The 19,129-nt window shown below is 34.3% G+C and overlaps 1 protein-coding gene across 1 annotated transcript; it reads left to right on the forward strand.

Annotated features, from left to right (window-relative positions):
- Window positions 1–687: 687 nt before the first annotated feature.
- LOC140176254 (uncharacterized) lies at window positions 688–3,018 on the forward strand. The gene is made up of 5 exons (XM_072206194.1): window positions 688–1,150; window positions 1,561–1,787; window positions 2,010–2,216; window positions 2,330–2,387; window positions 2,675–3,018. Exons 1-5 carry the CDS (start codon window positions 688–690, stop codon window positions 3,016–3,018), a joined length of 1,299 nt encoding a protein of 432 aa, XP_072062295.1.
- The last annotated feature ends 16,111 nt before the right edge of the window (window positions 3,019–19,129 follow it).

Below are 19,129 nucleotides of genomic sequence, written 5' to 3' on the forward strand. Positions count from 1 at the left end.
GACGTCGCCAACATCGTCGGCGTCGCTGACCTCGATCCTAGAGAAGATCTTCAAGACAGGCCCGCACCAACAGACGACCTCGAAAAGGTACAATTGGATAACAATGACAACCACTTTACTTATATAAGTTGTTCTCTTCTTTCAGGAACCAAACAACGAATCATCAACATACTTCGGGCTAATGCCGACCTATTTGCCTGGTCGCCCGTGGACATGCCCGGAATTGACCCCGGCCTTATACGCCACAAGCTACAAATTGATCCAAAAGCTCGGCCAATAGCACAAAAGAAGCGAAACATGGGTGATGAGAAACGAGCAGCATGCCTGGAAGAAACCCAGAAACTCTTATGAGCAGGTTTCATAGAAGAGCTGCGGTTTACAACATGGCTCTCGAATGTCGTAATGGTAAGAAAAGCATCAGGTAAGTGGCGAATGTGTGTAGATTTCACTAACTTAAACAAAGCATGTCCTAAGGACGCCTATCCACTCCCATGCATAGACAAACTGGTAGATAATGCATCAGGATATAATATTTTGAGTTTCCTAGATGCATACTCAGGATACAACCAGATTCTAATGCACCCAAAAGATAAGGACAAAACAGCTTTCATAACTGAACTAGGAAACTATTGTTATAAAGTTATGCCCTTTGGACTTAAGAATGCAGGTGCTACTTATCAATGACTGATGGATAAGGTTTTCAGCAAACAAATAGGAAGAAACTTGGAAGTATATGTCGATGACATGGTCGTCAAGTCTCAACAAGACCACATTCATGACACTGACCTAGAAGAGGTATTCAATCAGGTAAGAAAGCACAGCATGAGACTCAATACGGAAAAATGTGCTTTTGGAGTCAACACTGACCTCGGCTTTATGCTAACAGCAAGAGGAATTGAAGCAAATCTCGAGAAATGTGATGCGATAATCAACATGAGGAGTCCTCGATCAATAAAGGAAATTCAACAACTAAACGGGAGACTAGCCGCACTATCCCGCTTCATACCAGCAATATCTACACATTCCCAACACTTCTTCCATGCACTTAAGAAGCAAACACAATTTAACTGGAACACAGATTGCGAAACAGCTTTTCAAAAACTAAAGACAATGTTATCCTCTCCCCCAATCCTGCAGAAACCAAGCCCAGGTAAACCCCTACTCTTATATCTAGCAGTTAATTCAAACGCTGTTAGCTTGGTACTCGTGACAGAAGCCAAGGGCAACCAAGAGCCAATGTACTTTGTCAGTAAGTCACTGCAAAATGCGGAACTAAGATGTCCACCAACAGAAAAGCTAGCCTACGCACTGATACTAACAGCGAGAAGGTTAAAGCATTATTTCCAAAGCAACCAAATAATTGTCAAAATAAACCAACCACTGTGACAAATCCTCACAAGACCCGAGGTCTCAGGTAGACTCACCAAATGGTCCATAGAACTCTCAGAATTCGACATCATCTATGAACCGAGGCCAGCTGTCAAAGCTCAGTTCTTAGCCGACTTTCTAGCAGAATTGACGGACCAAACAAACCAAGACTATATCTGGAATTGTATGTAGACAGCGCCTCAAATGCAGAAGGATCAGGAGCAGGAGTATACCTAACCAACAAACACGAGCTCCAAACCGAGCAGTTAATCAGATTCACATTCCAAACAAGCAATAATCAAGCCGAATATGAGGCATTGCTCGCAGGACTACAACTAGCACAATCGCTGAACATAACTCATCTCCAAGTCTATTGTGACTCACAGCTCGTCGTCCAACAAGTAACAGGACATTTTCAGGTAAAAGATAACCTATTAGAAAAATATCATACAATGGTAACAGACCTCATGCCATAATTCCATTCAATAAAAATTACACATATAGCTCGGGAACAAAACACCCGAGCATGTGCATTATCAAAATTAGCAACAACAAGGAAAAACATGCACGAATCTATTATATCTCAACGAACCCTCGCTGAACCAAGTTTCAGCAGCAAAAAAGTATTATCTATCTCGCAGGATCAGGACTGGAGGACACCATATAAAAGCTATATACAAACGGGAAGCATGCCAGCAACAATTAAGGACCCCAGAACATTTAAAAGAAGGGCAGCATCTTTCACGCTAATCGGAACCGACCTATACAAAAGGGATTTCTCACAACCACTATTACGATGCCTAAGCACGGAAAAAGCAAAAGTCACCATTAACGAAACTCATGAAGGGGTATGTGGTAACCATACTGGAGGAATGAGCTTAGCATCAAAGATAGCACGAGCCGGATACTATTGGCCGACGATGAGAAAGGATTGTATCAACAAAGTACGAAGATGTGATAGCTGCCAAAAGCACGCACCACTAATACACAACCCGGCCAAGCTGCTGCACACCTCGGAGGTAAGCTGGCCATTCGATAAATGGGGGCTCGATATACTCGGTCCGCTCCCCAAATCCCCCGGCCAGGTAAAATATTTAATTGTAGCAATCGACTACTTCTCAAAATGGATCGAAGCCATGCCATTGGAAAAAATAGGGGCCAATACGATCTTTTATATGAAAAAATATTATCTGTCGTTTCGGCATACCTCAAGCCATTATAACTGACAATGGTCGGCAGTTTACCGACCAAAACCTGGCAGATTTCTTACAGGGTTTTCAGGTTAAACATGATTTTTCATAAGTAGAACACCCACAAACAAACGGACTCGCCGAGGCTGCAAACAAAGTAATTCTAACCGCACTCAAAAAGAAGCTCGGCGAGGCAAAAGGAGAATGGGCCGATCTAATGCCGGAAATTCTATGGAGCTACAACACAGCCAAGCAATCCACAACACAAGAGACACCTTACCGACTTGTCTACGGAGCGGACGCAGTAATCCCGGTCGAAATTGCCGTCACATCAAGAAGGACGGCAAATGCACAAGCAACCGACAATGCCAACACCAGACAGATAGAGCTGGACACTATCGAGGAAGACAAAACTAAAGCTGAACTAAGGCACAAAGCTATGCAACAAATAACACAATGAAAGTACAACAGATTGGTCAAGCCCAGAACGTTCGCCGAGCATGATCTAGTCCTACGACGAACAGAAGAAGCGAGAAAGCCACAATCCCACGGAAAACTTGCCGCAACATGGGAAGGGCCTTACCGAGTTATAAAAATACTCGACAAAGGAGCATACAAACTCCAAACCCTACAAGGAACCAATGTCCCTGGAATATGGAATGTATCGTCATTAAAGTCTTATTATCTTAAACATTATATGGGCAAGGAGAGACACTCTTTTTCCTACTCACAAGGTTTTTCCCACACTGGGTTTTTCTTGGAGAGGTTTTAATGAGGTCCCCCACCCCATATCATACCTATGTATATCAATCAAAATACAATAAACAAATATCTTACAATATATATGCGCATACCAATATGAAACCCTCTATGGGCAAACTATCCATACAAGTCAAACAAAATACAAAATAAACAATCTACACCCCTCTTATTGGGTACAAACTATTAAGCAAATAAAGTTCCACACAGCAACAGTCACACAGAATATAAACAAGTCCTCTAATCTCCACCTTTCTCAACCGACACACTCTCGTCCTGATTCCTGGCCGAGATCCCATCATCAACCAAACGACCATCACTTACAATATTTGTCACAACCAACAAATTAACATCAACTTCGGGAGCAACCACACCAAGTTGGGCAATAGCACGATCAAAACCCATTGTGAACGCAACTAACACCTCTTCCTGAAGCTCAACAACTCTTGCCTTCAACCCCTCATTCTCGGCAAGAGTCGCCTCCATATCTACTTTCACCTTCTTAACCTCGGCATCAGATACCTTCGCCTTCTCCCTAGAGCTCTTCAACTCGGCCTTCAGTTTCTCTAACTTCAAATCTCTATCCTGCAAAGATTCTTTCATTTTCTTCATAGCAACAAGATTGTCAGCATCCAATATGGCATCAAGCTCGGACGTTCGCCCAATAGACAGCAGTCGAGTACCAATAACCTACCAAAAAGAAAAGACAAACAAAACACATTAAAATACAAAACAAAATGCAAACAAACACAACTACCAACTAACCTGCAGATAGCGAGCAACCCCTATCTTCCCAGCCTCGTGAATAGTCTTCACATCAGCATCAACTTGAGCAACCTCATCAGCCAATGCCATAAAAGGATACGAGGCCGACCATATAGAATTCTTCGGACCATCCTTATAGCCGTGCAGAACAAGTTGACTGTCATACGCCGATTTAATCTCATCAGCCGAAAACAAAACTTCGTCCTCTTGTTGGTCGGTCAAATCCACAATCTTCGTAGGACCTCCACCCCTTTTCCTCTTCAGGGGAATCTTCTGCTCAACCGACCCAACTTTCTCCTTCACCACGCTAGTTGCGGAACCCTCTTTCTCCTTTTTCTTAGCCTTATTGACGAAGGCCTTAAGGTTAGCAGTCGTCAAAGTCGATGCCTTCTCACCTAAGGTCATAACAAAACAAAGGTAAAAAACGTCGAATGATAAGAAATCAGAAAAACACAAAAACATAAAATATACCTAAATACTCATCTAAAGCCTCCCTATCCCCTTCAAGCCTCAACAGCGCAGGAATCGAAAGTAGTTCAGCAGAAGACATCGCCGAAATAAAAAAATCAATAATATAATCCTCATTCCTAACCCTCTCCTCGCACTCCAATACTTGCCTAGGCTCAGCCGACCAAAACACGGGAAACCTCTCCTCTATCAGAAAATCAAGATAGAACGGATAACAATCCTCACAAACCTGAACCTTAACAAACATTTCCTTAAAGTCCTTAAACGAGGACTTGTACAAACTGAAGATAGCCCGCCCCGGATGACTACTTAAATTAACCCAACCCCCCTTTTGCCTGGAACAACGAAAAGAATACCCCCAACGAAGGATAACACCCCAAATACTCCATCAGGCACTCAAAGGCACGAACGAAGGCCCATGAATTAGGATGCAGCTGCGTAGGGGCGCAGTTCAACAGTGACAGTACACCACACTCGAAATCAGTGAAAGGGAAACGAACCCCAAGCTCAGTCAAAATGCATGTATAAACATATAAGTAAGACCAATCATCCCTCTTCTCACAGACCTTATCATCTCTACCACAAGGCAAAAACCTCACTTTTAAGCTATCCCCACCCCTGACCCACCTAGCACTATTTAATTGCGAAAGCATTTTCACAGTATCAAACATAGACACCCGCGACTTAACATCACTATCAACCCAACTATAAGGGTCATTAACATTTACCACAACCCCTTTCTTTCCCATAGAGAGAGAAGAAGACAAACAACAGAAAAGTACAGGGAGCAAAAGAACTTACCTTTTTTGCTCATTCTGCCACTCAAAAGCCAAACTCCAAAGAAGCCAAACGGACAGGGGACAGTGAGTTACTCTGACACACTATCCCACAAAACTCCCCCCACTCCCTATTAACTACACCACTCATGCGACCCCACTTTCGAAAAAAAAAAACACAACAAAATAACAAAAAACCACCACACAGAACAACAAGCATTTGCGAAAGCCCAGCACCAAAAGCCCATACCACGCAAGCCCAGCCAAAGAAAAACATTGAGCTTGGGGGCTACCCAGGAACTAAACCCATCCAAACAAGAAGGCTGAGGATATAGAAAGCTCAACATGTTTCCCATGCCGAGCTTGGGGGCTGTGTACCTTACCGATATCCTCGGCTAACAACCTCACAACCGAGAACAAGTCAAACTCGTCACAAGCACCAAGAATCTCGTACTTAACCAAATATACTGATCCTCGATAACAAACCCTAAAAATTGGAACACTACTCAAACGTTCACTACGATACAGTCTATTTAAACAGACGAGATAACCTCGTCTGGGGCAAGTGAAAAAGAGAGATAACAAGCTACTGAGAAAACAACGTCGATAGCTCACTCTTATTTTCCTTTATTGAAATTTATATCACCAAGCACTAACTTGGGCGTCGGAGTCCTTTTTGCAGGTCCCGCGCCGAGGTCTTCAAGTTCCAAGGAGAAGTACTTCCGAGCCTCTGACGGAGTTGGTAGCCGATCACACTTCGGAAGCTTCATCTCGCCAGGAACACAAATGATGACAAATATTGGTTGGGTTAAAAGCCTAATAGTGTTTAATGTGTGTTTTATTGTTATGGGCCCATTACTAATTTTCACAGCCAAACAATGTAACTGGTTTATTCAATTCCCTTGGTGCTTCAAGTGAATGCACAAGTCCAATGCACTCTAACATAGCACAGTTCAACAAAAATAAAAGGCTATGCATTTGATAAAAGAAAAAGGGCAGCTGTCTACATCATGATCAAAGCAGAACAGCTAGAAGAAAAAGGAATAAACAACACACCAAGGACAGTTGGGACACTACCACCGCTCCAAGGACATCAGTAAAGCTGAATTCAGATAGTGGGAGAGCAAAACACAAAAATTACAAGAATGCAGAAGCAGAGGTAGTGGTAAGCTTCTCGAACAGCAAGGGAAATGGAGCAAAATGAAAAAGGAGTGCATGCTAAGGAAGAAAGCAAAGCAAAGGACAACAGAGATGGTGGACAGGTTCCTCAACTAGCAAAAAAAGTGGAGCAAAATGGAACAAGGACTACATGCCAGCTGAGACAGCTCCAACGGGCAGTTGGGACAAGAAAATGGAAGAGGCAAAATTGAAGGCAAGTTGAAGATATATAACCAACCTCATTCCAACATTTGAAGACAAGAAAAAGAAAGCATAAACTCAGAGCATCATCTCAACTATTGAGCTAAAATCTTTTTCTTCTACTCAAGCTTAATTTCTGATTTTCATTGTTATGGCTGTCTTGTGTCATTTTCTGTTTTGAGAAAAAAAGGCTAATCATGTGAGTTGTAAAAGCCAAGAGAGAAAAGACAAGAGTGATGCAAAAGAGCCACTATATTCTTGTGTAATTTGAAGATTGAACTAAGAATAGTTCTCCTTGACAAGTTGGGTTAGCACTTGGTAAGTTTGAATCTGTTAGGATTCCCCTTCCATATTGGGACAGCACTTTGGGAGCTAAGCTTTGGGGAAGAAAGCTTAGGGATAGATACTAGTTGAATTAAGTTGTAATTCAATAATATTGATGTTTGTAATCAATGGATTATAGTGAAAATTCCACCATGATTTGTGGTGGAGACTGGACGTAGGATTCATGGCACATAAAATCCGAACCAGGATTACAATTCGACAATCCAATCATAATTTTCCAAAAGACAATTATAATTTTTTATTAATTTAAAATTCTTATTGATTTATGGTTCGACCGATTCGAACCGATTTTCAGAACCTTAGTTCTGATGCAGTTTGATAGAGGCTAACAAATCTCTTATTTGCTTGTATTAGTGCTTTTTTTTTTTTTTAATCAGAGTGAGAGATTAGGGATTTTGTATTAGTGCTTTAACTTACTCTTTGATCGGTTCCTTGGTGAGATTATCCTGTGATAATTTTTGGTCTTGTAAGGTTTTATGGGCCGATCCAAATGGACGTAAAACTTTAAATGGGTGGCTCACATTGTGTTGGGCGGGGCCTTGGCCTTTCAATCTTTTTTCAAAACACTAGTTTTTGTAAATTTTAAGATAGAACAGAAATTTCAGTCCAGAAAAAGGAAAAGAAAATAAAAAGAATATATAACGTTGTTTATTTTCTCCTGGTTGAAGAAAAAGTTGTAGTTAACTAGTTATATTATATCACTACATATTGAAAAATATTAGGTGATTTTCTATTTTCATTTTATATTTAAATTAATATTAGTTAATTTTTTTACTTTTTTTCTGCTTAAAATATTGACTCCTTAATATTTTCCAAAAATATTAGGTCTTATAGTGAAAGTATGTCAAATAAAGGATTTTGATCATCATCATACACATATATATTATCCCTAATGGGAAATAAAAAAAAAAAATCAACCATAATACGTATAGACTAAAATTCAACATAAAATAATCATTTATATAAAATATATATTAAAAATATGTAAAATAACACACAAATTTGTCGATAAGATGTTAATCGAGTATAGCTATACATATTTGTCTTGTCTGAAATGAAGTCAAAGCTACGTTATAGGATGAAGGTGCGTGTATGTGGGAGGGGGACAGAGACAGGAGTTGCACCATGCATGAATTATTAAATGCGGATCTTGGAATCTATTATTGTTGGGTACCATGAATGATATCGGATTAGTGAGCCCACTATGATCAGCTCTGTCTATATAGATTTGGTGACAACCTGTTTGCCTTATCACGTGCTCGATGAAGACATGAAGTGATGAAAGGCTCTAATATGATGGTGTAAATAATTAAATAAATGTAGAGTGATCATTAGCGCTTGCAATTTAAAATCTGTGAGAACACCATCATGATATTCTTTGTTTATTGCATTATCCATATTATTCTATAAAAATTTATTCTAAGATTAAGCATCAAGAGGTATAGTTGACTGAAAAAAAAAAAAAAAACATGAATTGAAGTAGCATATATACGAGGAATATTAGAGCACCAGTATTTGTCCGTAATTATTATTCATTAATATTTAAAAATATGAATTAAATATATATTATTGAATTATTAGACTATTAAAAACCTTGAATTAATAGTTAAAAATAATGATAAAATATAATAAATTTTGATGGTTCTTGAGCATTTTTTATGAAAAATTTTTGAGTGTCAGTCATTTTTAGTATTTTTTGTTATTATTTAACCAATACAAACACTAAATTATCTTTAACAAGTAAATTTTACTAATTCATATGTATAAATTCTAAAAAATGTAGATACAAATTGTATTATTGATTTATGTGTATAAAATTCTTGTAAATATAAATGTAAACTATATATATTTTGTGTGTGTAAATTTACTGCAAATAGTACAAATTATTGCTAATAAAAATAATGATATTTGCTGATTATATAATATTATTTTATATATATTAAAAGTAGTCTTATTACATCATATTAAAAATATTATGTAATAACAAAAATGTTATGTATATATAAAAAATTAACTATTAAATTAAGAGTAAGGTATAATTTTTGCACCTAAAGTTTGTTAAAAGTTTAAAAAATATCCCTAAATTTTATTTTGTTTCAATTTTGTTCTAAAAGTTTTCGATTTGCATCAAATATACTCTCGATGGCTAAATTTTCAAAAAATTTAAGACCAATTTAACAATAATGCATAAAAATTATGCTTGATTTGCTTGTGTTGAGGGTTGTTTGTATGAAATTGTTGTTGAATTGGCCTTAAATTTTTTGAAAAATTAGCCGTCAGAGGTATATTTGATTAAAATTGAAAATTTTTTAGACAAAATTGAAATAAAATAAAACTTAGGAGTATTTTTGAAAATTTTGTCAAATTTTAGGGACAAAAAATATACTTTATCCATTAAATTAATTATTATATATTATATATTTTGTGTATAAATATATATAGTTTAATTTAATTTTAGTGTGCATTTTAATTAAGTAAAGAATTTTAATTATATGACTATCGGTAAGCTTTTTATTATGAGAAAAGATATATAGAGAGATATTATTACCATGGCAGCAAGAGGTGATCCATACATAAGAATGTTGAAGGCTGCACCCATGAAACCCACGGCGTTAATACGAGTGACGCCTTCCAATGCTAATTGAGTTACAGCTACAACTGCACGCACCTGCACCCAACATCACCACATCCAGAATCGCAGTCTTCCCCTGATGTATGCATGTCACCATCTAAATATCTCAGCTTCAAATTAGAATGAATCAGTAGTATATTAATTAGTACGTGTACCCTTTTGCGTCTGGGAGCATATATGAGAGGAACATGAGAACTGAGATCATGTTACCTACACACGCGCACACAAATGACTAGTTATTATGTATATATACGACCAATTTGTTGGTAAAACAACAGATTATTATATGTTTAGAAGAGTGCGTGGTTTAATTACCTATATATGAAAAGGAACTCAGTTCTGCCATCTTACTTTGCGGCCAAGAAACCACAGATCTTATATATATGCCGCTGGTTCTTTTACTTTGTGATTGAGAGACAGATGAAAGAGGGGGAGGGCGGGTTCTTTAATCTTTTACACAAATTGAAACTCCAAATCCAACTTATATGACTCATAGTTTCATACATACAGTTTATTAAACTGCATGCAAATATTTGTTGTAATAGAATTGTTTAGGAAACAATAAAAACCAACTTAATTAAGTCTAAAGTTGTTTTATTTTATATTTATTAATAATTTTTAAAATAAATATATAATATTAGATGTAAGAAATATATAATTTTAAATATTATATAAAATTATCGACTATACTATGTGTATACTAAAATTAATTACCAATATAAAATACATATTAAAATATAAATATATATTAAAAATAAATTAAACTACACATATATTATTTATACATAAATATATTAATAATTAATTTTAATATATAAATAATATTTTTAATTTATAAATATTAAATTAAATAAAATAATTTTAAATTATTATCTCTCTAACTTACCACCTGTAGCGATATTATATATGTATATTATCAATATGACAATAATCAAATTGCTATCTATGTATAAAGGGATCGGATATTAAATTTTAGTATCTCTAAAATGGAAGTGCAAATCTCCCTAAGCACGTAACAATATTTGGATTTGTGTTGGAGGACAGAGAAACCCATTTGAGTTTCTTGAATGTTTTATCTTTATATTTGGCAACATTTTATCTTGTAAACATAAAAGTGATTTCTGTCTTCAATCCACGTTTACCAAAAGTTAAAAATTTTAGCTTTTTTATTGATCTTTTCATGTTGGATTGAACTTTATATTCTATGTACCAATTATGTTCTTTATATTCATATATTTATTGTTCTTTTTATAATATTTTTTTAATACTTTTTTATATATATTATTATTTTTTTATTATTGTTATTTTTTTTTATGGAATATTTTTTTTACTTTGTATTATGATTCTATTAATCCTATTAGAGTACTAAAGAATACTGAGAATACTAAAAAATTATTAAAATTTATTTAAATATTTAAAATAAAATTATAAGATAACATAAAATAATTATTTAAATTCATGTTCTTTTTTGTAATTTTTCATCTAAAAGTAATTTTGAATAATGTAATTCAAACAATATTTAGTTTACTATAATCCATTTTGAATAAAAATTCCCAAACATAAGCTACATTAATACCAACTCAATTTTGATCAAAATCAATTTTACAAAATTAATTTTATACGAACCTCCATTTACAAACAGTAATCCAAACACACACAAAATAGTGAACATCAAAACTTGTGCAGGCTGGAGGGTATATATTATTATTATTATTATTATTATTATTATTATTTTTTTTTGGTGACTTAAAAGAAAAATAAACAAAAACTAAGAAAGAAAAAAAACAAGAAACTGCTTAAGAAAGGCAGTCCCGCTGAATACTACTCTCAAACTCTTTCCAAGGCAATGGAAGCTCCACTTGGGGAGAAATAGTCCTCATTGCAGTCTTTGCCATGATGTCTGCTACTGTATTTGCATCTCTCAAGATCAACCGAAGATCAGCACGCCATTTCCAAGACATGATATCTCGGATTTTTAACACCAAAGGATCAGTAAACCCAGAGCAATCTTGTAAATTATTGACAATAGTAAAAGCCTCCACACAGTCTGTCTCACATATAATGTCTCTTTGTCCCGAGTCCCATGCTAAAAGAAAGCCTCTCCAAATAGCAAACAACTCTCCTTGCAAAATGCTACGACTCTCAATTGTTCCCAGACAGCCTCGTTGCCACCTTCCCTTCCAATCTCTGCTAACACAAGCAAAACCAACTCGAGCACCACTGCCAGGATAGCTAGCATCACAATTAATCTTAAAGGTACCCACTGAGGGGGGAATCCAAGAGCCACTAATGGTTGAGGGGATAGATAGTCGTTGCAACTCAAAAATATTTCGGAGCTCCTTTTCTAAGGACAAAGCCATACCAATCACCTTGTCTGTGGTCCAATGCTCGTGAGGATGAAAGATCTCGTTGTTTCTCGAACACCAAATCCACCAGAGACCAGAAAAGAATCTAAAGGGGCGCTGTTTGCTATTATGTAAGAACCAACTCATCAAATCCACTGGTTGATCGGAGATCCCTAAAGCTTGCCAAACAAGTTGGACTTTTGGACAATCCCGAATACAATGTAAAACCGACTCCTGACTTGAGAAACATCGTGGACAGCTATCCGTGTGCGAAATGCCCCTTCTAAAACGAAATGCAGCAGTAGGAAGAGCCTCCCGAAGACATAGCCAGGCCAAAAATTTGTGCTTTTCCGGAACATGTTGACGCCAAAGCCAAAGCCAATTACCCCTATCCTCCCAACTAAACATCTTCTTACTGAGCCATAAATAACCACTATGAGCATCATAAACCTTTGAGGCCGCACCAGTCCAACACCAACCGACCTCTGAACCAGCTTGAACATCTGGGTTGTAAGAATTAATGTTGCTCTGCAGAGACTGATTCAGAGGAGAATAGATATTCTCAAGGTTCCACTGTCCAGATGACCAAAGGTCCAAGATCCTGAGATCCGAATCAGAAATGTGAACATAATCCATCTCCTGACACAGTTGCCCCTCTCTTCTCCATTTAGAAAACCAAAAGTTCTGTTCCAAATCCCCAATGCACCAACTAAAACCTTCCTTTAGGAAATCCCAAGCTCGACATATACTCTTCCAAACATAAGATCCACTTCCTCGAGACCGACTAAAACAATCATCCTTAGAAGAATGGTATTTCTCCGTCAACAGTTGTATTATTATTATTATTATTTAACACATTACACTTTGTATGAATATTTATCTATCTAATCTGCAACCATTAATATTTATACCTCAAATAAAATAAAGTTCAAATAATATACAGAGAGCGTGTACTCACTTCTTTTGCCACACGCTCTTCTTCTTCTCCAAAATTTCACACACTCTCTCCTTTACACTCTTGGTCGCTATCTTTTTTGCTCTCTCAGCGCTGGAACACGCTCAATACGAATCAGTATTCTTGAATTCGCTGTCCATCTCCAGTAGCGTCTCCAATAGCAGTGGCGTTACTCTCTACAACAACATCTCTTAGTTTTCTATCCATTCTCCTTCGTTTCTAGTGATGCGTTATGCTTCTGCAAGGTTAATGTGAAGGTTAATGAGTTTTGATTTTTGTTCATTTATTGCTTTCGTAACCAAATGGCATATCGTAACGATTGATTTTATAAGTAGTATCAAACAAAACTACATCACCGAAGTACTCATATGCTGCTCTACTTCGAGCATCAACCCAAAATATAGTTTTGAGACGCTTGTTTTGATCAAGTTCAACATCAAAATAAAAATCAGAGTTCATATCCTTCATTCGTGTAAAATACTTCAATATCTCCCTAGCATCCATTTCTTATGTAACATTGCGTACCTTTCTGCTGAGATAGTTCTTAACATCTTTTTCCATTAAGTTTATCTTAGAGAAACCCCTGCTTCACTCACCAACACTTGATATGTTTTGCTTAGTCTCACACCTGCTTCGTCATTTCTCTCAATGACTCGACACATGTGCATACTCATCTCTCTATTACGTGTCAACAGTTTTGCCATCTCTGAATCACAAGGATGTGAATGATCCAAACACACCTTCAACCTAATAGAAATCATTGCAGGGCAATTGTAGTTGATTCTAGGGTTGGTCATTTCTATTAGTGAAACTCTAGACTTGCGTTTTCCCTCCCTATTGCAAGTGATCATTTGATTCTTAGGAACCTTATTTTTACCAACTCTTCGGGTAAACCTTATCTTAGTAACAAAACCGCTTGGCATAGTTATGATAAAATTGATTTGCATCATCAATGGTTCCAAAACACATGCCAACTTTGGGCACATCTTGTAAAAAAGTTAGCATACATCAAATAGTAAAACAAAATCTCATTAAAGTAGGTGCAAACTATGTTAAGTCATGTGTGCAAAATCTCATTAATCTGAGTGCAAACTGTGACGAGTAAGGTGTGCAAAATCTCATTAAAATAGGTACAAACTGTCTGATTCATGTGTGCAAAAAATCATTACATTGGATGCAAACTGTGCTGAGTAAAATGTGCAAAATCTGATTAAAGTAGGTGCAAAATGTCTTATTTATGTGTGCAAAATTTCATTCAGATGGATGCAAAGTATCCTGAGTAAAGTGTGCAAAATCTCATTAAAGTGAGTGCAAAATGTATTGAATGAATAAATCAACAAAACCCTTTTGCATAAATAAGAATCCTTAACAAACTTCTAATAAATTGTTGCTAATTGGCTGGGACATAAAATTAACTACTGTTTTTTATTGTTGCTAATTGGAGTTTCTTTGATGTCTTCAAAGATTAGCCTTTTGTTAATTAAGAATTGAAATAATCTACTGGAGATCTTTACCATTTTTTAGAGTTCAAATCAATCCAAGAAAGATACTCCACATTAAAGCAAGTTAATTAAGTTGAATACAGTTCACACAACTATAAAATTACAAAGATAGTTCCCTGTTTAATGTTCATACAATATTATAACATTCTCTAACTGCTAAGGGTGTGTTTGTGAAACACGTTGAAGAGGATAAAAGTGCGTTTCAATGCTTTGAACGCTATTTTTTAATGTTTGGCAATTTTTCTTCTCTGAACACGCCAACGTGATTCTGCATCCAAAATGCTGATTTACTAGAAGCAAGAAATTATAACTTCTGCGTTTACGCAACTTAGGTTTAGGTTTGTTGCTAGTTATTATTGGTTTTTTCATAATTTTTTCTAAATAAATACTGAGAATATTAAAACAATTATTCTAATTTTTGTGCACTGTTTACTATTTTAATTTTTTATAATATGTGTTATTGTTCTTATTAGAAATGATAAATAAAATAAAAAATTAATTATAAATAATAATAAAAATATAACTTTTAAAAAATTAGAACCTAAAATAATAATAAAAATAAGATTATTAAGAGTACTTAAAAAGAATACTAAAATATGTTATTTTATATATTTTTAATTAATAAATAAATATTAATTTTTACTATAAAAAATATTTAAAAAATTATTAATTTTATATGTTATTTTTTATTTTATAAATAAATATTAATTTTTATTATATTAATAAAAAATTATAATATACTAAAATAGAATACTATAAAAAAATACTATATAAAAAATACTAAAAAAATATAAAAAAATAATATTATAATTTAATATTATATTTTTATAATAATTAATTAATTATTTATCTAGAAGTGATTTTAACTAATATTATTCAAATAATATTTATTTTATCAAAATTAATTTTAGTAAAAATTGCCAAACATAAATTATGTTAGCACAAACTCACTTCTACTCAAAATCAATTTTACAAAATAACTTCTATTCAAATTTTAGTTTGTCCAACCTAAATCCAAACACACACTAACTAGTTTATAAAGTTAGAATACAATTTTTTGTCAAAAAAAAAACATACTTTTTTGAATCCCATAACTACTCATCATGAGTCATAAGATCATAAGAAACATGTCATACTACTAAATACTAAATATTAATCTCTTTCATTCTCTCTCTATATATCTCTCCAAATATTTGTTTGTTCATCTCTCTATTGATGGTATTTTTTTACTTTAGTTACTTTTAGGCTTTTATGGAACTAATTGTACAAAAAAAAAAAATACAAAATAGGACCCTACAACAACAGACTGTATTTGAATGCATCACAAACCCAACCAAAACAAAACAACTACATAAAACACACCACTACCTATTAACTAGCTTAGCCTCACTTTTCGAACCCTTGGAAATTATGTAGCTCCAACCCCAAGAAAATCATAGAACATGTTCATTGTTATAGAATAATTACAAATTTGATGCTTCTACTTCTACTTCGGATTCTTAGCAGTTAAGGTTAGATCAGTTTCATTGAGCATGCATCTTGTCTTATTATCTATTTTCTTTTCTTATTTATTTCTATACTTATTACATATAAATTAATAAATTATTATTTTGTTAGGAGGCCAAACTAGGTGAAATATAAAAAGACAACAACAGTACATAACTTAAATTACACTGAAAAATCAAAACAACAAACAAGAAACACTAATATTTTTTATATTTTCTGTCTTAGTCATTTCATCAAACAGTTGGTTTGCGTTAATTGTGCATTGTTGCATTATGAAAATCAAAATCGAATAAGGTATAATTTGGATTCTGTACATTCAATTTAAACTCTATTATGAAAAATAAAAATAGCATGCTTTGTAAGCTCAGAAATTCATAATCATAATCATCATTGTGTTCATTGATGTACTATGAAAATCATTACAAAAATCATGAAATTAGAAGAGGGAGAAACTGCTTACTTCAATATTCTATTCTTCTAACACTGATTCCATCATTGACATGGAGCGAGAGAGTGAAATTCTGCGTTGTTCTGCAGCTGAGAAGGAATGAGTGACAGAAAAGAAAATTTTTATCCAAGAGTAAAAGGTGAAGCCTCAAGTTTTATCAACGAAACTACGATCATCGAAGAGCATATCCGACTAGTTCTTTGGAGAGGAGCGTGAGAGAAAGTCGTTTGTAATAGCGCGTGAGACAGTCCTGGTATAAAAACACATGCTGGTTGAATGATGGTTAGATCTTATTATATTTGCTGGTCCCTAAGAGTTTCCGATTTTTTAATACTTAAAATCTTAAATCAAATCCAATGAACTCCGTAAATCTATTAAAATTATTAAAGCTTTGGCACACATGATCAAGGTGTCCAATTTTTCCCAAACCACCCCCACCACTCCCACAAAAAAAAAAAAAGATCTTCTAAGTTCTAAAGCAAATAATTTTCCAACAAAAAAAAAATAGTTAGGTTTAGTTTGGTAAAGTTTTTTAAAGAAATGCTTGTATTTTTAAAAGCACAAACTCTTTATTTCGTGTTTGGTAAATAAAAAAGATTATGTGTTTGTGCTTGCAACTTTTAAAAGATCAAAATACTTTTAAAAGTAACTAAGGTAAAACTTTTCAAAATTTAAAAGTCTAATATAACCTCATATATTAACTAATTTTTAAATTTAATGTTTAAATTTATGTCTTTTATAATATTTTTAAATTTTAAAAACTATTTTATTAAATGTAATTGTTGCTACTTGTGTTTATTAAAAATTATTTTTAATTTGATTTAGCAAAGCTAAACTTTCCTTAAAGAGGAGTGCAAGAAATTGGTAACAGAAAATTAGCTAATAAATAAATAATTCAAGAAAAAATATAGGTAACCAACAATATTTTTGAACAATGTGAATTAATAGGGTTAAAAGACTAAATTAATCTTAAATTTAATTAGTAGCATTAAATTAGGATCTAGTGTATTTTTATTTGATTGGTGGTTGTTCATGTTGTTCAAGATGGTCATTGTTTACCTAACACTCTCCATAATTCAGTAATGCTCTATTGCTCTACATGTAAAAACTGCATCTAAGTTATTCAAGTAATATTGGCCAGACCTGCTCCCTTCTTCTCCTCACTCGTTTATTATACACGCGCTACATATAACGTGCTGCAACCTAAAGCTTTGCTTGACGTAAATCTTCTGCTGCAACGTAAACCTTCTTCTTCTTCTTTGCTCGTGTTCTTCCTTATTGATCTGCATTGTCTTTGTCGTTCTCCTCTGGTCGCGTTCATCTTCTCGTTTTCTTCTTTCGATCTGGTTACGTTGCATTTATCTTCTTCCTATTCTTCTTCGTTTTCTTCTTCGATATGCACTTCTGGATCGAAACAATGAATGACTCAACTCCAAATTAGTTGAATGAGAGCGATTTGAATTATTCTTCTGAAACGAATCAAACTGACGAAGTTTGGATTGTTCAATTTTGAATCGAATTGAATGGAATGCAATTGCTAATTTGAATTGAATTGAATGAACGAAAGTGTACTGAATTGAATTGAATTGAATTGATAATCTATAAATTGTAGGCAGAGCTGTTTAAATTTGATTTTATATAATGGATTATGTTTCGTTCACTTAGTACTATACAATTGTTTCACCATGAGTACGTGTTTGGTTCATTATGCAGAAAGATGTTCGAATTTGAATTTATATAATGGATAATATTCTATTCATTTAGTACTATACAATTGTTTCACCATAATAACATGTTCGATTCATTTTTATTCTGCACAATTCAAAATTCTTCCTCCTCACCTTCTACTTCTTCTTCACAAGAGAGAGAAGGAGGAAGAGACCAAAAAATACAGCAGCAACAACAATAAAAGAATGACGATAAGGAGAAAACATGCGAAGAAGAAGAAACCCGAAAAAGAAGGAGGAGAAGGAGGAGGAACGTAAAGAAGAAGGCGAAGACACTCCATGCGTAAATGAGAAGAAGACGAAGAAAAAGCGCGGGAGAAGAAATAGAAGAAGAAGCGCGCGAGAAAAGAGAAGAAGAACGCGAAAAAGAAGGAGGAGAAGGAGGAGGAACGCGAAGAAGAAGACACTTCGTGCATAAACGAGAAGAAGAAGAAAAAGTGCGGGAGAAGAAATAGAAGAAGAAGCGCGGAAGAGAAGAGAAGAAGAAGAAGAGAAGCGTTGGGCAAGAGCGATTTCGTATGTGTTGGACGCATATATTTTACTTTTCATTTAATGGTATTGGATTTTTTTTTGTGTTTGGCCAACTTTAATGAACTTGGATATAAAATTACATAGATGTGTAGTATGACGGTGAATAATTATAATATGCTATTTTTTAAGACTTGCTAAGAAAAATACCTTATGCATATATACAAACAACTAATTAAAAGAACAATAATATTTGAAAGACAACAAAAAAATTAGTTCAAATAGCCTAAAATTATTTTATTTAACATTAATTAATTATTATTAAAATAATTATATAATTTTAAATATAATAAATATATAATTAGAGATATTATGTATATAAAATTATAGATATTAGATAACTTTAAATATTATCTTTCTAACAATAATTTAAAAGAAATTCAGTGTTTTGTCACGGAAGTCGGAAACGCACTTGTTAGCTTGCTTCAAGAAGTAGAAAACAGATGCGTAATTAAA

The sequence above is a fragment of the Arachis hypogaea genome, chromosome 11, assembly GCF_003086295.3.
Source record: "Arachis hypogaea cultivar Tifrunner chromosome 11, arahy.Tifrunner.gnm2.J5K5, whole genome shotgun sequence".
Taxonomy (NCBI): domain Eukaryota; kingdom Viridiplantae; phylum Streptophyta; class Magnoliopsida; order Fabales; family Fabaceae; genus Arachis; species Arachis hypogaea.

Coding starts and splice junctions, on each gene's coding strand:
- LOC140176254 (XM_072206194.1), top strand. CDS start 688: ATGGATAAGGTTTTCAGCAAACAAATAGGAAGAAACTTGGAAGTATAT. Junction 1,788..2,009: donor AAGTAACAGGACATTTTCAG/GTAAAAGATAAC, acceptor TCTATCTCGCAG/GATCAGGACTGGAGGACACC. Junction 2,388..2,674: donor AGCTGCTGCACACCTCGGAG/GTAAGCTGGCCA, acceptor TTTCATAAGTAG/AACACCCACAAACAAACGGA.